The sequence below is a fragment of the Mesoplodon bidens genome (genome assembly GCF_964165515.1).
Source record: "Mesoplodon bidens genome assembly, chromosome: 11".
NCBI lineage: Eukaryota > Metazoa > Chordata > Mammalia > Artiodactyla > Ziphiidae > Mesoplodon > Mesoplodon bidens.
In genome coordinates, this window is record NC_138167.1 from 5706342 (window position 1) to 5726567 (window position 20226).

Here is a 20226-nt window from a genome sequence, read left to right on the forward strand (position 1 = left end):
GTGAGAATGGAGGGAAACAGTGGCCAGGAGGCTGGATCGTGATCTTTCCCTTCCTCTCCTCCACACAGCTGGCCCGGGGTGTCCACCCTTCCGGCGCCTGACCAGGGATGCAGAGGGCAGCGGAACAGAAAGAGATGGGTGATCTGGGACAGTGGTGGGGGCAGGGAGGGGAGAGAGGCACCCCGTCTCTGTACAGCTTCCTCCTGTCTGCCACCCTCTCCATGTGCTTCCTGACCCCTGCTCTCCACCTCCTCTCCTCGGGAATCCACGTCCTTCAGAAGTTTGGGAAGTGGGAATGTCAGTCCTCCTCAACCTCCTTGCCCCAGAAGACCAGCTCTGGAAGAGCTCCCACCTTCTTTTAGGTTCTGGTGGCCAGGCGCCAGGGAGCGTGTCCACCCTCCACCTCCCCCACACGGCACGCGCTCCGACCTGCGACCTGCGTGTTGCTGGCTGAGCCCACTTCCTCTGCCGCTACACCCCGGCAGCCAGGGGGAAGATGCACCCTTTACCCACAGACACTCGTAATTGTGAAGACCTCTTAACGCCTGTAGGTTCAGACTCCCCAGACAGATCCAAACTGTGCTGAGCCTTCAGCGGAAGCTTCAAGAAGTCTAAAGGCTTTGTGAAAAGCTCTGTCCCAGGGCTGCTCTGGGTACACATGAATCCCGCCCATCAGCCTGTCCTGGGTCTGGGGAGCCTGTGGGGTGGAGACAGTACCAGGTCACCGGGCTGAGTGGCCGCCTCCGCCTGCCCTCGGGGCCACGTCCTACCCCCCTGCCGGGTGTCCTATCTTCTCTCCATCCTCCTGATCCAGCCTGCTCTGCTTTCTCCAGCCCAGATTCCTGCTCCAGCCTCTCCCCACCCTTCCCCACCTGAGCCTCTCTTCCTGCCTTTCCAGCACCATCCCTGGGTATTCTCATCTCATCCCTCCCGAAATTTTTTCTAGGAAAAGGCAGAAAGCAAAGGCAACCTGCAGCTCCATAATGAAGTCTCCCCAGTGCATGGTTCTCACCTCCCCGCCTGCAGACATTTCTCCACCCTGCTGTCAAGAGCTGAAAACAACAGGAAACATAGTCCCAATCAAGATTCAGATGGGCTCAAGCCTCCCTCTGCAGCCCTGTGCTCTGGGTGCTCCTTGCTTTGGGACCTGGCTGGGTCCCGCCGCCTCAGAGAAACCTCCTGGAGCCTTTGGCTTCATGGACCTCACCCTGACCTCGGGCAGCACTGAGTGTGCTCCACACGCAGCCCTCACGCCTCTGCCGCCCCCTTCCCCGCGGGCCTGGGCATGCAAGGCTTCCGTGTTGCAGGGGTACAGAGGCACAGCCAGGCTCTGGGGTCTCTGGGTGGCCAGGAGGTGAGGCTCGCGGGTCGAATAAGTTTCTGCTTCCTCCTCAAGCCTTGCTTCCATCTCCCCTTCGGCGACAACTTCAGCTCACCCTGAAGGGACTGGAGATGTGACCTGATGGGAGGGCCCCTTCCCATCAGAGAGGCCCCCATAGACCCGGGGAACTGGTGGGCAGCTGCCCTCAGTGGTGTGACGCAGAGGTATCAGAAGGCATCACCCGTCCTCCAATATCACCCCCCCAACCCCATGGTCAGTATCTGAAATTTTATCCACTTCATGACACCCATGGGCCACATTCTACCATAGCTGTAGGAACATGGGAGACAGCTGGTCTAATCCTCTGTTTTTTTCTCTTTTTTTTAAACTAATTTGACCAACACTTTATTTTTTATCTTTTATATATTTTTGGCTGCGCTGCACAGCATGTGGGATCCCAGTTTGCCGACCAGGGATCAAACCCGCACCCCCTGCAGTGGAAGCGCGGAGTTCTAACCACTGGACCGCCTGGGAAGTCCCTAATCTTCTTATAAAGAAAACGCACTGGGTGAAGGCAGTATCTCTCTAAGGCACCGCTTGAACACTTTGGTTAGCTGGGAAGGATAACTGTGAGAGCAGATCTGTGCCTTGAACCCGCTTGTGGAGTTTAATCAGATCAGTTCATTGTCCCCAGCAGAGGCCCAGCCCTGGGGTGAGAGGGTCAGGGGTTGTCTTAGCTGAGAGTGGGAAAGGGCTGGAAACCATCCCCAGAGGGCCCTCCCTCCTCAGTGGCCTGGGATCTGGGGTCCAGCATGACAGCGGGGGCCTAACAGGTGTAGGGGCAGGCGCAGCCCCCAGACATAGAGGCCCCAGGGTGCGTTGGTGCTTCAGGTCTAGGGCACATCATCCTCTCGTCTGAGGTCTGCCTGTCTGAGGCCATCCCTTTGAACTCTTTATTCAACAAGGTTTCCCAGGGCCCAGGGCCCCCTCTCACCTCCATCCCCACCCACGTCTCCCGCTTCTAAAGAAGAGGTGCTGCCCCACGTGCCCCTGTGAGGTTCAACCGCAGCTGGGCACCCCCCCCGCCCCCCGTACCTGGGCTCATCACTGTGGCTCAGCTGCTGCTCCAAGCCGGCTTCTGCCTGCTCTGGACCAGGCTGGGCTGGTAGGACTTGTTCCCAGTGGGTGGAACACACGCACCTCAGCAGATCTCAGCAGATCCCAGCTCCCTGCACGCACCCAACCCCGAGCGGGGCAGGGAGAGAGAGAGAGGAGGAAGCAGTGCCCTCAGTGGCCTCCACGGATGGGCCAGAGAAGAAACCCCAGCAGATCATGGCACTTAATGCAGTCCCGACCCTCCCCACTGATGCCCCCCACCCAACCACCCACCCATGGCTCACACACTCCCTGCAGTTTCCGGGAAGCCTAACTGGCACACCTATCCGCAGATGCCAGATGACTAACCCCCAGCCTCCCGCTGCCCTCGGCAGTTCCCCTGGGCTGCCTCCGTCTCTTCTGGGTTCCGGCAGGTGGTTTCGTTCTTACGACGTGTGGTTTTTACCTCTCTCTGTGTGGGGGGTGGCAGATGGGGACGGGGAGCAGGGCTCAGATGACAGCCCCTAGTCTCTGAACCCTGGGCTGAGCCCCTTGTCTTCTGGATCAATAGGGCCGGGCGGGTTGTCTGCGCTCAGTACTCGAAAACTGAGCGGTAGGTGAAAAAGGACAATGCGGTCAAACGAGTATGGGAAACACTAAGTCGAACAGGTTTCTCTGTTTGCGGGCTTCTCAGAGCCTTTGACATGCCTTTAAAAGGTTGACTGCGTGTTGGTAATCGAAGCTGGGTGAAGGGTGCATGGGAGTGCATTACACTATTCTCTACGTGTGCATGTTTGAGCTTTTCCATACTAAATGTTTTCTTTTAAATGCTGTGTAGTTCCCCACACGTGTGTCCCCCGAACACGTTTTGGGAGATCCCAAGTTATTAAAGGCTGATGCTTCGAGATGCAGCTCCTCCCCACATTCAGGCCATCGGGCCCATGACTGGACGTCACAGCAAAGGTTTCCTGAGCTCCAGCCCAGTTGTTTCCTTCCTCCTATAAAGAGCAAGTTCTACCCTACTGTCTGGGATTGGTCCCCCTGGACACAATCTCATTCAGATTGTCCTCCAGAGGGACAATCCTACACTCACATCTGAGATCACGGGATCAGGGCTTCAGAAATGGAGACACCCACGCCCTCATGGCCCACATGGTCCCCAAGACACCGGCTGTGACCTTCTTCAATCCAACTGATTTCTCAGGGCTTCTCCTCCTGGCAGAGGGCTGCTTCCCTGAGGACCATCCCCATGGTTCCCTCGCCTGCAGATGGATCCAGGGGTTGGAGGGTTGACTCCCCCGGGGCAGGAGGGCAGGGCCAACGAGGGGATCAGAACCAAAACAGGCCACACAGGTTTCAAATAAACCTTTTATGTAAAGACATCCTTTAAGGTAGGTGGAGTTCCCATCGCAGACCTCTCCGGGACGGCTGCCCCAACCCGAGGGAAACGTGAGTCTGGGCCAAGTAAGAGGCAACCTGGGGTCTGAGGCAATGGAGGGTGTGGAAAGTGGGTGGGGAGAGGGCAGAGTCCAGCTCAGCCGGCTTGGCCGAGAGTCAAGGTGCTAAACTCCTGGCTCCATCGAAGCACGAGGTCCTCGCTCTTGGCCGGGGTCAGGACGGTGTACGTCTCATTCTGCAGACATCCCATGCGGGACACCTGCACGGGGATTGGGCGCACGTGGTCCAGGTGGGAAAGCCAGGAGCCAGAGGTGTCGGAAATTCAAGAACAGGAGGTGGGCGGGCGTGGGCACAGGGAGCAGAGGGAAGGAGGAAACTCAGATGTGGGTTTTTAAAGCAGGAGACACACCACGGAGCCCGACCCGCCCCCTCTCAGAAATGAGGAGCCTGAGGCTGGAGAGGAAGTGACTTGGCTCAGACGACTTGGTGAGTAACAGCAAGAGGCCAAGACTGAGGCCTCAGCCTCTCAGGCCCAAGCCGGCTGGGGCTTCCTCCCTCCTGGCGTATCCACAGGGCCTCTGATCTGCAGCCTCCCTCCCTCCTGGGACCCTCTGCCTGGGGGCCTGGGAGAGCTGCTCACCCCAAGGCGGGAGGAGTGGGGACAGAGCTCCACGGAGGAGGCTCTGCCCGGGGACGCACCCACTCGCCACACCCTTGATGCTCGGATGCCACGGGGCGGGGCCCAGAACGGACCAGCCCTTGGGGCTGATGGGAGGCAGCGGGGGCGGCAGAGGGAAGGGCTCACCTTCCGGTTCCGGCTTCTCATCCTACACTGCTGGCTTTTGAAGGCACAGTAGTTCAGGTACTGCACATATTCTGTGTCACAAATCTAAGCCAGGAGCGGGGGATGGGAGGTGGGAAGACATCAGAAGCCTCACAGACACCAGCCCTGCAGAGCGCGCCCACGATGGCAGGACCAGGGCACAGAACCAGACCCTCTGCACCCGGGGTGTCCCCTCTGCCCTCCCCGTCCCACCCTCAGCCATGGTTCAGTTGCTTCTCAGCTGGAGGTGAGAAGGGGGTGCCCTGCTGGTCAGCTAGCTGGGAAAGCAGCCGAGGGAGGAGGGCCAGGGAAAGGGCACTAAGGGACCAGAATGCGGGAAGGGGCCCAAGCAGCGGTCCCATCTCAGGGAGCTTCCTAGGGGACTGTTTAGTGCAGAAGAGGTCAGAAGTGCCTCTAATGTATGACCCTGGGGCAGTCACTTCCCTCGCCTGCCCATCTATAAATCCAGGGGAGCAGCTAAGGCAGTCCGAGACCCCTTCCAGATCTAGGGGCCCAGGGAGAAGAGCTGGGCAGAGACCTCTCAGCTCAGATAAAAGCCCTTTCTTAAGCTGCCTCTGCTTTTCCTGGTCTTGATTTTTCCTGCTAAACCACAGAAGGGAGGGGCTGGGCTCTCAGCTACAGCAGCTAGTTCCGTGGGGGGAGGTAACCCTGGAGGCAGGGAGCAAAGTTGATCCCATTGAGAGGGAAAGCGCTAGAAGATTTGGGAAGGAGCCTCCAGACTTAGGCAGGGAAGCACTGGGTCACCATCAGCAGCTGTTTGGGGCAGAGGTGAAGTCCCCCACCTCACCCCCTGCAGGTAACCGGCAGAGCTGGGACCAGACCTGTCTCATGCTCCCATGCCCTGTGCCCGCCCAGCCCTCCAGATTCCTACTCCTTTGCTAAGCACAATCCTGCTCTCCTGGGGGTCCGGGGGGTCTACTGGAGAGAGGCAGGAGGCTCAGTGAGGCCAGGGGCCCAAGCCCCGCTCCACATCCTAGGGTGCCCCAGAGCAAGGGGCCAGAAGGAACCGGGGTGAGCAGGGCGGGGCTGAGCTTTGGGGAAGGCGCTGACCTTGGTGGGGAAGTCCCCATCCTGGAAGCTGAGGAACTCAGTCAGGAGCCAGCTGGCGACTCGATTGTCTTCGCAGCCCTTGGTGGCCAGCCGGGCACACCAGAAGTCCATGTGCAGCCCGCCGTACAAATCCAGCCCGTAAAAGCGGTCCGATTTTAGGGTCCCTATCTGTGGCACAGGACACAGGGGAGAGGTGGGCGTCCTGGCCCCCCTGCTGCCCCGTCCTGCCTGCGGCCTGAGGCCCCCGGCCACTGCAGGCCACCCTCCTCGGTACCTGGGTGCCGACGGACATGCTCTGGGACGTGAGCAGGGGGCTGATGAAGGGCGTCTTGTGGAAGCCGTCACACTGCTGCCGCTGCAGGTTGGCCTCCGAGTGGCACTGCTCCAGCTTCAGGGAGCAGAAGTCACAGAGGGTACATGTAGCTACGTGTCGCCGCCCAAGGTTGTCACAGACCTGAGAAGAAGTGTGGCTGAGGAACTGAGGCTGAGACCCCCCCGCTTCCGCCCTCCAGAGCCGCTCCGCAGAGTGTCTCTGCATTAAGTCTTTTCCAGAAGCTCCTGTGGCTTTTCCCTGCACCCCTCCCCAAGGGTCCTCAAGGACCTCCCGTCGGCTCTCTGTTTCTTCACCCTCTTCCTGGATAATTTTATCTACTCACGGGTAATATTCATGTCCCTGCTGGTGACACCCAAACCTTTACCATCACTTCTGATCTCTTTCCTGAGCTCCAAATCCCCACGGCCAAGTGCCTGACAGACGTCTACCTTAGCCCGTCTGAAAAAGACTAACCCTCCCTTCATCTCCGCTAATGATAACGCTAATATTCACAAGGAGTTGGCACAGTGCTGCCACCATGGCAATAAATGCCATCATCTCCTCTGGTTTCCACAGGAACCTTCTACTAGCATAGGTACTAAGCAGGCCTCCGTTTGCCTGACGAGGAAACCGAGGCTCCGTGAGGCTGAGTCAATTGCTCAAACCCACGTCTAGTGCACGTGGAGCTGAGGCACTGGTCCTGGTGCTTCCGACTCCAAAACCTGTCCTCTGCCCGAGCACCCAGGTTCAGAACCTCCAAGTTCTTGGATGACATTTTGGACGTGGAGCCGATCATCTCCCCGTGGGGCTCTCTGCCCTGAGCGAGCCTCCCCAGCCTTCCAGGAGGAAGGAAGATCTCGCCCTACAGCATCGCCAGTCCATCCCGTCAGCGTGTCACAGTCACAAAATCTCTTACGTTGCCTTGCTTGCTCCTCCTAACAGCATGCGGGGGACGCATCATGTCCCTGACCCCAAATCATGACTGAATTCTCTTTTCTTACCAAATTAAATACAAATGCTTCAGGCTGCCATTCGGGATTATTCACATCAGGACCCTTATTATCTCTTTGACTCTATCTCCAGGTAAAACGGTCTCCTTACTGTTCCCTCAACCAAGCCTTAAAATCCAGTGAGCCCTCCACCACTCCTGAGCTTCCTACACTCCAACACAAAAACAAAAAGACCCAGAAAAACTCTCTCTCCAGCACCTACCACACTCCTTTTGTAATGCTGCGAGCTCCCTGGCTCCCTGCGGGCCGGGAGCAGCAGTGTGCTCGTTTTTTTTGGTTCCACGTGGAATTCCTTCTCTTTCTTGCCTCAGAGACTTCGCACATATTGATACTAACCCCGCTACCAGGAACCTCTACCAACCCCTTCTTTTGCCTGGTTAACTTCTTTGAGCTCCGGGTCTCAGGTTACACATCAGTTCCTCCAAGAGGCGATTCTCCGATCCAGCCCAATGCGACGTTTGTGCTCTCCATCTGCTCCCTGCACTTTGTCCGTCATGCACTGATCCTGCCACACCGTTCTCCGTTTCCGCGTCTGTCTCTCCCACCGGACTCCGGGAGGACAGGGCATGGGATCTGTTGTACTCATTGCTAAAATACCTAGGACAGAGCTGCTCACATCTCAAACACCTGTAGCCCGATCAATATTTGAACAAACGGATGAATGGGTAGCATACCAGCTCTCAACAAACATTTGCTAACTTGCACTTTTTGAAAGTCCTATTTCCTGGGACCTGCTGGGTGCTGAGGACACGTCGAGGCTGGGATCTCTCTACAGATCCCTGGAAAGGGTTCTATGATCCCTCTGGAAAGAAGAGCTACATCTAAGGTAAAGCCAAGCCTTGCCGGTGGTGAACTGGCTCAGGAGATGACTCAAACCTAACAAGGCGCAGCCACCGAATGAATTCTGGACTGAAATGGATTCCAGACTCCGTCCTGTGACTTCCTTCTTTAAGGGGAGCTGGAGATACCCTTCCAAAGAAGGGATCCTCACTTGGAGAGAATCTCTCCAATGATGCCTCGGGCTTTATGTAGCCCCGCCCATTAACCACTCGCGAGGCCCAGAGGATGCCCGGTGAGCATGGAGCCATTAAACGGCATGGTGGGCATACCGACTTCCCGAAACCAAGGATCTCATCCTCCAAGTGCTGCCAGGCCTTGGCCGTAGGGGTTATGACACAGGTGTTCTCCACAATTGAGTAGCACAGTGCCAGCAAGGCCTCCACGTGGGGCAGCTGCAGGAGACTGCAAGAAGATGGCACCGGCTGGGAGGGATGGGCCAGAGGGCTGGGGCAGAAAGCCCACCCACTCTCTTCCCCTCCCCTTAGCATCTAGTCTTGGTCACACACATTTAGCACGCCGGATGGGGCCCTGGAGGCCTCCAGACCAACTGCCTCCTTTTACAAATGAGGAACTGAGGTCCAGAAAGGGGAAGTAAAAGGTGCAGTGCTCATCAGGACCAGAGACAGCCCCAGAACCCAAGTCTGGTAGCTCTAGGTTCAGGGCACACCCCACTACTTCATGTAGAGACGGCCCTCTAGGGCAGTGCCTAAGCCCATGATGGCCACAGAGCAGGCGAGGCGGGTGGCGGCTAGGTGCACCTGAAGCCCAGGCAGATGTGAGTGGGTCTGGAGGCCGAGGCTGGCAAAGGAGGCTTCTCATTCCCAAAGACAGCAGGGAGGGTAGGGCCGGTGGGGCAGACAGAACTTCCTGTACCTGCCGGGGCTCTGGGCTTTCCAGATATTCTCCTCCTCATATACATCGTTCATTTCATTCATTTCATCCATTTCCTGCATGGATCGGACGAGCTCTTGGATGTCCTCCGTCATCATGTCAGTAGACTCCACTTCCCGCACCCGGGGAGTGAAGGAGGAAGGGTTGGAGGATACAAATTCAGACTGGGTCTTGGGCTCCGGGTCTGCCTGCAACCCAGACGTCGCCTCCAGCGCCTGCTTTGTGCCCTGTCCTTCCTCCCGTTCCTCCTCTTGTCCCTCCAGCTCCTGCCCTTGATCCTGGCCGCCCAGGGACAAGGAGAATTGTAGCAGCTCCTCCACAGTGCTGTTAAGCTGCTCGGGCCAGGGCTGGAGCTCTGTGGCTGCAGCAGGGTTTGGGAGGGACCAAGAGAGAGAAGGGAAAGGGACGGTCAGGTTTCTGACCCCCGGTGTCTTTGTTCGCAGAGGGACGCATATAAACGCAGACAAAAACACATAAACACACACAAACACATACATAAACACAAAGGCAGAGGAAGGCAGCACAAATTACACATATTCATGCAGTCGAGCATAAAAAACACAGGAAAGAATACAAATATCAAAATAAAAGAATATTACCATGGCGACAGTGGTGGCAGCGTTACCGGTCCCCTTTCCACCTCCCTTACAAGTGGTCCTCCCCCCTAACCCACCTCAAATACCACCTTTTGTCCCCCTCACTTAGGAAACACCAAGTATTCTGAATACCTAGCAACCAATCCTTTCTAGAGTGAAGATTTTAGCTGGGAAAAGTCCCAGAGCACTTCTTAATGTAGGAAGGTTTTGGGGAGCTAGGAAAAATCGGTTCAGGGCAGAAATGTACGTAATGTCAGAAAACATCCTGGGACAGGAAAGCCCTAACTTGTATTCAGAAAAAGCAGGCTCTCCCTATGTAAATAGCTGCCCGTGGCCACCTCCACTGGCTCAGCTCCCCACACCCCTTCCACTGATGCCTTAAACCCTGGGCTCCGGGACTCGTGGGACTCGAGGCTGGGAGTCTCCCGGGTGCTGGGAGGGTCTCACCTGTGATGTGGGAGGACTTGGGGGAGGTCATCGTCGTGAGCGGCACTTCAGAGGAAGTGTCCACCTCCTTGAGAGTGTCTGGTGAGAGGATTGAGACTGGCTCGGAGCACCAGACCCTCTGCAAGGAGAGAAGCAAAGTGGGAACGACTTTCCCAAAGGGCGGGCTTCTCTACTCCTGCTTATCCTCAGTCCCTGTCCCTCGGGTCTCCTCTCTCACAGTTCCTGGGTGGGAATGAGGGGACATGGCCCCCGGTGGAACTCTCTAGACCTGAGAAAGGGTCCCCTGCAAGATCAGACTCCCGTCTGGCCCACACTCCTGCCTTCAGTCTTTTGCATTTGACTTGAATGACATCACTGACCTGCTGGAAGGGCTTATCTCTGCCTCCTCCCATCCCTCTTCCCTACTTTTCTTGCAGTAACAGGACTGTTCTGACAGTCTGAATGCCCAAGGTGAGACTGTACGCACGTATAATCTGGGTAAATGATGGCAAAGTGGCAGGGAGGGAGGACCTAAGGCTGGCTTGGAGCCACTGCCACCGCCTGTCCCTTGATCCTTGACACCAGATCCAACCTCTGTCCCGGCCTCACCTTGGCGTAGTAGACGTGGTTGGAGCAACGGTACTGAGTAAACTGGCAGAAGGACTCAAACCAGGAGGCATAAGGGAGGTCGGAGCAGACAGCGCCTGGGGAAGGGCGTGCGGCGGAAGTGAACACACCAGGGGGCACGCCCTCTGGGAGGGGGCACGCCCTCTGGGAGGGGGCGGGACGGGGCGGTGGGCTCCCGGGGGATGGAGAGCCCAGCACGCGGGCTCAGGGTTAGGTGCCAGCCACCCCCTCGCCCCGGGTCCAGCGAGCACAGGTCTGGCCCTCGAGGCGGGCCCTCACCTTCCGGCACCAGGCCGTGGTTTTCATACTGGTCCAGCTGGACGAGGGTGGGGTTCCGGCAGCCGTGGGTTGCGCGGAGCCGGCAGGTGGTCTCTGCCTTCCAGGTTGGGGTCAGCAGCGAAAAGAAGCGCTCATACTCGGTGGGAGAGAGGGGGCTGCCCGGAGTGGAGGTCGAGAGGGAATCCTGGGCGGGGGCCGGTGCCGGAGGCAGGAGCAGCACTGCGGGGCGGGGAACAGACCACGGATGGACCCAACTCCGACACCCGCCGGGCCGGGCGGACGCAGCCGGGCGAGCGGGGCCGTGCACACGGGGACCGGGGCGTCTGGCCGCCGAGCCCGCGGGCGAGGGCGAGAGGGCTGGGGCGGGGGGGGCGGGGGGAGGGGCTGGAAGCGGCCGGCCCAGGGGAAGGCGATTCAGAGACGGTGCAGGGAGGGCTCCGGGGGCGGACGCGCGCTCACCCCTCAGGAGTGAGAGAAGGGAGGCGGCGGCGAGCTGCCTCATGGCCCCGGACGGTCGCCCGTGTTCCCGGGACCGAGCGGCCTCTAACGGGCCGAGCCAGGGCTAGCCGGCGGGCGGGGGCCGCGGGTGCGAGGCCGCCGACGTCACAAAGGGCGTGGCGGGCCACGCGGGGGGTGGGGGGCGGGGAAACGGACGCTTGCCCGGGCTCGGTCGGAGGGCGGGTGCGGGTCCCCGCGTGTCACGCTCCAGCTCGAGAGGACAAGGAGGGCAAGAGTGATCACTGACTCGGTGCCTTGGATGGCGGAGCTCCTGTGTTGTTCCTTACGCGTGACATCTGTTTCATCTCAAGGTGATCCCATAAAGTGGATACTGTTATTAGCCCTATTTTACAATCTGCTCAAGAGGGGGTGAGGCCTGGAAGTGAGGCGCGCAGAGATGGGACGTACAACACAAAGTCTGGAGAGGGCGCCTCCAGGTAAGGAGTCGAAGGAGAAGCAAGAGGGGGTTCGGGTGAGGAGGAGATGGGGCATAAGGGGGGCTCAGTCTAAGGAGGTGGTTTCCTGGTGGAGGCGGGCCAGACAGCTCACTGGTGTAGGGCAAACTATGTGTTTTTCTGTTTTGTGTTTAAAGTAAGTCAGCCTGATACTCAGTCACGTATAAAGCACAAAATACACATTTACTGGAAATTAAGTGAAAGGTATCTGAGGGAGAAAAGATGTGGAATCTTAAAGGTTTTGGAAACCCCTGGTCTGAGGCACAGTCCCCAGGCAGCTCTGGTGGTTCCAGAGAAGTAGAGAAGTTGTGGATTCTGGGGCAGAGGTACCACTTCTGGTTCCACATCTTGTCTCACTTCTGGCATGTCATCCTCCCACCTTTTAGCCAACTCAGAGGATGCAAAATATGCTTAGCACATGTACTAAAATAGTGTCTCTACAATAAACACTGCAGGCCAACATGTACAGCTTTTATTCACAGACCCAACTCCTTTACATATGAGATTATCTGCACTCCACCCTGCCCCTCCCACTCACAAACCAGGACGAATCCTCTTGGCACAGAGGAAGGGGTGACCCTTCAGCCAGGGCCACTGCCCAGATGATCTGGAGGAGCCCCCGCTGGAAAAGCAGGAAGAGAGTGAAGAAAGTTTGTCACGCCATGGCCCCCCATGAGGGGAGGGGATCAGGAGGCTGGGGGAGGGCCCCACGCTACTGCCCCAGTCCTTAAATACAAAGCAAGGGGAGTAAAGAGGACCATCCCTCAAAAACACAGCACCAACCTCAGCATGGAGGCACAAGGACAGTGGGCAAGACCCCTTCCCTCTGAAGGGGGCGGGCTGAATGACAGCGCATACCGTTAGCGGCTGCAGCAACCCCGGTACCAGGGTCTGGGGGCAGCCTCAGCACCAGGAGTGGGGAGGGGAGGAGAGGGGATGACAACTCCGCGCCACCCACCTCTCCCTGACCCCAGCCAGGCATCCCTCTCCCCACTAGCCCAGGTCAGGGGACGTGGAAGAAACTGTGTTGGAATCCAAGGCCCTTGTCTATTTCTTCTTCCGTTCTTGGGAGCAGCGTGGGCAAAACCTACACAGGAACGTGACAGAGAAGGGGGAGAGAGTGAGCGAAAGGGAGGATGCCCTCTGTCACTCACTCAGCTGGTGACAGTCCAGCCCCACCGCGGCTCTCACTCACCACTTCCCCCGAGGCTTGGTGGTCAGCCCCACACAGGCAAAGTGGAACCACTCGATGGAACACTGGGAAAGGAAGAGGATGGAAGCAGCAGAACTCAGGGACCAGGGTGGGGCAGAGGAAAGAAAAGAACCCACCCTCCCACCCTCCATCCCCCACCCATCCCTTAGGAGTACTCCCTTATTCCATCCCTTGGGAGAATTCTTGAAGGGCCCAAGGCCAACCAACTCCAACTACCTTCCTCCTATCCCGAAGTCCCCCTATTCAACCGTTACCCCCCTTCTTGTACCCAACTCCCTTCATGTCCACCAGAACCTGCCCATCCTGAGGCAAAACAGTTCTTACATCAGGGTTGTCACAGCCAATCATCTCTCCATAGGAGACCTGGTGACAAAGGCAATAGGTGGGTTCGTTGGGGTCCACAGGCATATCCAACACATCAGAGGGGTGGACACTGCCAAAGGTCACTGAGGGCATCCCATACTCAGGGCTTCTGCGTGCCAAGAGGGAGAGAAAGTGTCATCTGCAGGAAGGGAAGCTACAGCTTGAGATGCTCAGAGCCGGCAGAGGAGGTCCTTGTGGGGCTACTGATTTGTGGCCTCTCCTCTGTATCCAGCAGATACCAAAATGGCAAGGGGAGTTGTTGGCACAGGAGACAGCAAAGTGGCAAGGGGCACTGTGGCTGGGGTGAGGTGGCGGGAAAGAGGAGTCTGTCCCTTGGCAAAATGCTCCCTGACACACTCACGTGCGCACAAGTTTTAACTTCTTCTGGGCGGCCTTGGGGGCTTCTTCGTCGGAGTTTTTCCCTTTGGAACGAGCACGGGCAGCTTTCTTCTCCTTTTGAGTCCGGCCTTCTAGGCAAGAGGGGGGGAAGCCAGAAGGCAGGGGGACAGAAGGATGGGTTAAGCCCCCCTCCCCCTGCCCCTCCAAGCCGGTGGCCCTCCCTTGGAGCTGAAGAGCAGGCTGGCTTCTCCCTTGGGGTCCTCGTCCCACCTCTCACAGCCCCGCCCCCCTCCTCACTCTTTTTGCCTTTGCTGGATGAGCTGTCATAGTCACTTGACTCAATCTGCTTCTCCTTCAGATCAGCCTCAAAACGGGCCAGGTCTGTGTCCAGTCGCCGAATGTGTTTGTCCACCTGGGTGGGAAGGAAGGAGAAGGAAGAGCTACAGGGCTGGTTCCAGTTAAAGAAAACAGGCTGAGGCACATTCTATGGATCTCCCAGACCCAAAACAGATCCCAGCACGGCTGAAGGAGGGGGTGTAGGACCCCAAGGAATGGACGGGGGGCAGGCGGGGGCCGTGAGCAGGGCCATACCATCTCATAGGTCTGCATGGCAAGCTGCACCTTGTCGTCACCGAATCCCTTGCACTTGCCATAGGCTTCCTGGATCTGTCTGAGAAGGGCCAGTTTCTCCTCGGAGCTCAGGCTGCGGGCGCTACTCATATACTCAGTGGCCAACTTGTCGATTTCAGCCTTCAGGTCTACAACAAAGACAGAGGCCTGGTCACAATGGCCCCTGAGTGGCTAGGTGGAACACACTTCTTGCTCTTGCTCTTTGGACCTTTTCCATTGACCATCATAACCTTCGAATTAAAACGTACTGAACGTTCCTAGGTACCGTGCCACGTACTCAAGTAATGCAACATGTTCACAATATTTGTTTCAAAGGTCCCTTCGGGTGCTGAAAACATTGCTACCATAGTTGGAACTAAATTTATTGAACCATAATGAGGGATTCTTGGCAGCCGGCACTAATACGAAGTGTGTCTTTGTCACTCTCTGAAGATAGCTTCTTTGCGAGGCTTGCTGCCTCTTGAACCATGAACTTTGTCTCAAAAGCCATCTGGTTTCTCGTCTCGAAAACATCCCACGACAGCTCTGAGTGCTACAAACCAGGCTGGGTCATCTGCTGCTGCTGGCTTCCAGGTCTGTACATCTATATCTCACCATTTAAAATTAGGCCCTGGTCCATTCACGGCACAGTTCTACTTACTGCCCACCCTGTTTTGCACATCGTTTGCAACTTGCTTACATTTCCCATCACTTTTTTTTCTGTTTGTTCATTTTAGATATTGCTCCAAACGTTTCTGCAAGGCGGGTGACGTCCCAAGACACTGAGACTTTAGATGCCCACTGCCCAAAATTTGGTAGTGCTCACAAAAAATGTCGATGGAGAAAAAAGTATGACTGCAACACGGGGCAGCAATAGGTAACAGCGAAGACCTGTGTGCACACTAGGTTTACGCCCCGCTTCATTCGAGGCTCTTGGAGGAAGTTGGAAAAGCATGGATGTAGTTCAGTAATCTCCAACTGGTCTTTCTGTGCATGAACTCGAGAGCTGGAACTGTATTACAAAGCAAAGAGCTGGTGCTCAGCATTCAGCAGGGAGTTCTCAGGGGCCTACGTCCAGGATTTTATTTTATTTTTTTTGGTTCGCGGGCCTCTCACTGCTGTGGCCTCTTCTGTCGCGGAGCACGGGCTCCGGACGCGCAGGCTCAGAGGCCATGGCTCACGGGCCCAGCTGCTCCGTGGCATGTGGGATCCTCCCGGACCGGGGCACGAACCCGCGTCCCCTGCATTGGCAGGCGGACTCTCAACCACTGCGCCACCAGGGAAGCCCCTACGTCCAGGATTTTAGACGATGCTCACCGTTTCATGAGTAAACTTACCAAGAGTAACTGAAATCACAGCTTTAGGTATTCTAACAACAGCTTGCTACATCCTTGGGCGCAGTTACATGAGGATGCACCTATATATCCATCAGCAGGCGTGGGGGGATAGCTCCAACAAACACCTTTGACCTTGAAGAGACAAACCTGACCACTGTAGTGTGGCCTCAGGCTCCAAACGAATGCCTCAGTGCAGCCAAACTTGCTCCATGTCCAGGCAAGGCCACAGATGGTACCCAGTGCTTCTGTACGGCTGAAGAATACAGTGTAGAGATCCTGATGTTTGTTCATTGCTGCTTTTCCTTCTTTTTTTCTTTCTTTTTAAGATCTTCTCATGCAGCAAAGTTCCTGTCTACCAACGTGAGTTGCAGTCTAAAACCACAGTGAATTTTGTGACAGTACAATCCAATGGAATAGAAACATTCTCGTCTTCCTATAAACATACTGAACATGGAGAACAGAAATGATTCTAGGAATGACTTTGGTTTTTTAAATTCTTCTTGAGGGAAATATAAAGAGCATAGCATCTTTGAATTCTTGAGGCACTCTCACAATACTCCACGTGTTATGGAAAAGCTGACACACAAATATGGGTCATTATTACTCTCCTTTTAAGAATTGCAAGAGAGTGAGAGAGAGAGAGAGAGAGAGAAGCTGCAGCGATCCAGACCAGATGATACGGTAACACCAAACAGAAGAAGAAACGATCATATACACACTCACTATACACCGGACTCCTTACTCTGCACGTACCCTCTGTTCTTTGGTCCAGGTCCCTCATGAGCTGGAAGTTTCTCTGCAGTTCAAATGGCAGGTTTTCAATACCTGGGGAGAAGAGGAGAGACTGAGCCTCCCTGGACGTCCCAGGCCCTACAGCTGCTTCTAAGAACAGGTCCAAAACACACTCGGTTCTCCCTCCTTCAGACCGCTCGATTATCTGCTACAGCACTCGTCACGCTGCTCTCAGGAGAGGTCACGGCCGCCTCTTTCCACAACTAACCCCTCCATCTCCACACAGCTTTCCCACCCTTCCTCCCTTCAGTGACTTGACTCTACAAATCAGCCTTTCCCTTTCCTTTCCTTTCCATCTCTGTTTCCAAGCTCCTTGCCCCCAACTTACAAACACCCTCCTGGCACCCTCCACCACTCATCACACACACACCTCCAATCTGCTCTCCATACAGTAGCCAGAATGTTCTTTTAAAAACTCAGATCTGGGCTTCCCTGGTGGCGCAGTGGTTGAGAGTCCGCCTGCCGATGCAGGGGACACGGGTTCGTGCCCCGGTCTGGGAGGATCCCACATGCCGCGGAGCGGCTGGGCCCGTGAGCCATGGCCGCTGAGCCTGCGCGTCCGGAGCCTGTGCTCCGCAACGGGAGAGGCCACAGCAGTGAGAGGCCCGCGTACCGCAAAAAAAAAAAAAAAAAAAAAATGCAGATCTGATCAAGTCACTATCCTGTTTGTAACCCTCTAGTAACCTCCTAGTGCAATACCCCTATTCCTACTCTGCACTTCCGGCCTTGCTTCCCTCACACCAGCCCTAACTCATGTCAGTCCCTGGCTGTGCTCTCTCTGCTCTGTCACACTGGCCACCTCTGAGTGCCTTGAACTTGCCACTGCTCTTCCTGACACTTGGCTTTTCACACACTACTCTCTCTGCCCAGAATGCCCTGCCCAGTCGTCTTCATCCCACCTCCACCATACCTCTTGGCCTTCAAATTCCTGTTCATTCTTCAAAGTTCAGCTCAACCCTGACTGCCCCAGACTCCAACAAGTGCCCTGGATTATGCCGTCATGCTATTGTTTTTTTAAATACGTATTTCGCCGCACGGGGTCTTCGTTGCAGTACACGGGATCTTTGTTGCCGCGTGCGGGACCTTTTAGTTGCGGCATGTGGGATCTTGTATTTGCAGCGTGTGGGATCTAGTTCCCTCCCTGACCATGGATCGAACCCAGGGCCCCTGCATTGGGAGCGCAGAGTCTTAACCACTGGACCACCAAGGAAGTCCCTGTCGTGGTATTCTATGTCTACCCTTTTGGGCTCTTATCCAATGTACTTAAATAAGTAATTGTGTAATTAGTTATTTGGTATGTCTCCCCAGCTCTCCAGAAGGGTTAGATGTATCTGTCTTCTTTCCTATTTCTCTAGAGTTTAGAACTATGATGTGCATACAGCGGATCCTCAATAAATACTTGAATAAATGCACGAATACTTAAGTCTCTCTCATAAAAGAAAAATCTCTTCCCATGACTCCACTTCCAACTTTTAAAATGCCTCCACTGCTTTAACCTATAAACTGAGGTTCGCCACCACCAGTTTACTGAGACAAAGTCATCAATGACTTACCAATCAAATGACAGGTTATTAGTCCTCTCCTAAAAAAAATTAACGTTTGCAGCATCTGGCACCACCTTCTCCTCTTCGAATAACTTTCTTCCTCTTAAGATTCCAAATCTCATCACGTACTTTCTAGCAATTCCATCACTGACATTTCCTTAGCCTGTCCCTTAAATGTTAATATTTTCTTGAGCTTACACTTAATTTAATCCTCTAATTTTCTCACTTGCTTTCTCTGAATGATCTCCATCTCATTTACTCTGTATTACAGATACAATTACCATTCCTATGCTTAAATCTAAGTTGAATAAATATGTTACTGTTACTCCTGAATTTCCTATCTTGTTGATGATTTACTGTCAACCTCACTTCCCAAACAGGAAATAGAGAAGTCACCTTAGATTGCTCCTTCTCTCTCAACCACTCAGTCAGTCAATCCTGTCACATTTAACTCCTAAACACTTTCTGTCACTCCCTGAGATCAGGCCCTCATCTCTGACCAGGACTGTTATCACTAACTGATGTCCCTATTACCAATGTCATCGTGCTCCAATTTATCATGCAACATTTATTTTCCTTTATATATAAAAAAAATCACTATTTAGAAAATCCGTTGGTTCCTCGCTATTTAAAGTGCGTGGACTTTAAAGGGGTGGACTTCCCTGGTGGTGCAGTGGCTAAGAATCCGCCCACCAATGCAGGGGACACAGGTTCGAGCCCTGGTCCGGGAAGATCCCACATGCCGCGGAGCAACTAAGCCTGTGCACCACAACTACTGACCCTGCACTCTAGAGCCCGCGAGCCACAACTACTGAGCCCGCGTGCCACAACTACTGAAGCCCGCGCACCTCGAGCCCGTGCTCCGCAACAAGAGAAGCCATAGCAAGGAGAAGCCCGCGCGCTGCAACAAAGAGTAGCCCCCGCTCACCACAACTAGAGAAAGCCTGCGGGCAGTAACGAAGACCCAATGCAGCTAAAACAAACAAACAAACAAACAAATAAATATAACGTGCAAGCTTCTTAGCTTGGCTTAAACGACCTTGCACAACCTAGCCCCAGCTACCTTCTCCAGTCTCATTTCCCAATCTTCCACCCCAGAGTCCTACATATCAAACACTCTGGCCTCACTTTTCCCTGGCTTTGCCACAAACCCATCATAACACCCTTGCTGATGCTTTCCCCAACCTGCAATTCCCTCTCCCTCTCCGCACTCAACCTTCAAGTTTCTATACATCACATCCTCTGTACAGCTTTACCTACACCCCCAGATAATGAGCCCCTCTTTCTCCAGTGTTACCTACAGTCCTTGTAATGTATTTCTATTATTTCATTTGTCACACTGTTTTATAAATGAGCAGAACCTGTGTTCTACGAGACTATGAGCACTTGAGGGCAAGAGCCGGGTCTTACTCATCCTTGTATGTCGCCAGTACCTGCCATTATGTCTGACCCATAGCAGAACCTCAAAAAACGAATGAATGAATGACTCTCAACGGTAAGCCAAATGTAAGGGCATAGGGTGACAGACTCTGTGAAGAGGTAGGTTACACAAATGGCATAAACGTAACACCAGATTTCCATTTGATGGGAATTGGATCTTTACTCCCAGAGGAGAAGGCTTCCAGTTCATCATCTGACAGTGGTCACTCGTAAACCCCCATCCCACGAGAAGCCGCTTCTTCGAAAGGACTGGTTGGAGGAGCCGCGAGCAGATCTTCATCGCTGCTCCAAATGGCAGTGGATGATATATTAATACGAAAACGACCGATTCGGAACGATTTTAAGAAAATGATATATGCTGAGGCCAGAGAGGCTGCAGACGGGGGCAGCAAATATCTTCCCGGCTATGCCCACCAACCCTTCAAGAGCCGTCCCCCAGCCCTGCCGCGCAGCCCCACCCCCGTCTACACGCCAGAGCGAGGCCTCGACCCCGGTGCCCCGCCCCCTATTTCTTCACACCCTCCAGTATTTTCTCTCACTCAACCCTTCACGACTGTGACTTTCTGACCACCGAGACTTCGGGGCCGTAGAGCTCCTCAGCCCCGATCCCCCCCACCCGTCTGTGACCCCTGACCCCCTCCTCCAGCCTGCTCTTACTGTCCAGATAATGTTCCAAATACATCCCCGCAGCCATCTTGAAGCAAAACAAAGCAACTTCCGCTCCGCCCCGGAAGTGACTGAACGCGAAGGGAGCCGAAGCGCTCCTACCCGGCCTGGAGCCCTTCCGCCCTCACGAGGGTAACTTCCGCCCTCACGAGACGAACTTCCGGTCTGAGTACAGGGCCCGCGGAGTCGCCTTCGCCTGGCGCACACACTGGTCCGTGGCGGGTCGGCCGGGTGCGGGGCCGGCGGCGGTAGCCGCCGCGGCCGAGGGCGCCATTTTGCG

General features: G+C 55.3%; 2 protein-coding genes and 1 long non-coding RNA gene across 9 annotated transcripts; 1 reads left to right on the forward strand and 2 right to left on the reverse strand.

Moving 5' to 3' along the window:
- Positions 1–3770: 3770 nt before the first annotated feature.
- On the reverse strand, positions 3771–11313 carry ACRBP (acrosin binding protein). Of its 4 annotated transcripts, XM_081248472.1 has the most exons (10): positions 11150–11313; positions 10691–10909; positions 10394–10488; positions 9806–9923; positions 8745–9123; positions 8141–8273; positions 5983–6162; positions 5709–5876; positions 4620–4703; positions 3771–4073 (listed from the first exon to the last, which is right to left on the reverse strand). In XM_081248472.1, the coding sequence occupies exons 1-10, from the start codon at positions 11190–11192 to the stop codon at positions 3951–3953; spliced, it is 1542 nt and encodes a 513-aa protein (XP_081104598.1). In that variant the 5' UTR covers positions 11193–11313; the 3' UTR covers positions 3771–3950. The 4 variants fall into 4 exon arrangements, with proteins under 4 accessions (XP_081104598.1, XP_081104599.1, XP_081104597.1 ...); XM_081248473.1 differs by lacking the exon at positions 4620–4703; XM_081248471.1 differs by having other exon boundaries at positions 4061–4703; positions 5983–6096.
- Positions 11314–11341: 28 nt separating this feature from the next.
- On the forward strand, positions 11342–16059 carry LOC308624810. Of its 2 annotated transcripts, none has more exons than XR_014017003.1 (3): positions 11342–11625; positions 14504–14761; positions 14905–16059. It is a non-coding gene; the product is annotated as an uncharacterized lncRNA (long non-coding RNA). The 2 variants fall into 2 exon arrangements; XR_014017004.1 differs by having other exon boundaries at positions 14621–14761.
- On the reverse strand, positions 12077–20025 carry ING4 (inhibitor of growth family member 4). Of its 3 annotated transcripts, none has more exons than XM_081248499.1 (8): positions 19938–20025; positions 16258–16329; positions 14150–14316; positions 13856–13970; positions 13581–13689; positions 13181–13328; positions 12839–12900; positions 12077–12730 (listed from the first exon to the last, which is right to left on the reverse strand). In XM_081248499.1, the coding sequence occupies exons 1-8, from the start codon at positions 19972–19974 to the stop codon at positions 12691–12693; spliced, it is 750 nt and encodes a 249-aa protein (XP_081104625.1). In that variant the 5' UTR covers positions 19975–20025; the 3' UTR covers positions 12077–12690. The 3 variants fall into 3 exon arrangements, with proteins under 3 accessions (XP_081104625.1, XP_081104627.1, XP_081104626.1); XM_081248501.1 differs by having other exon boundaries at positions 12078–12730; positions 13581–13686; positions 13865–13970; XM_081248500.1 differs by having other exon boundaries at positions 12078–12730; positions 13581–13686.
- Between the last annotated feature and the right edge of the window lie 201 nt (positions 20026–20226).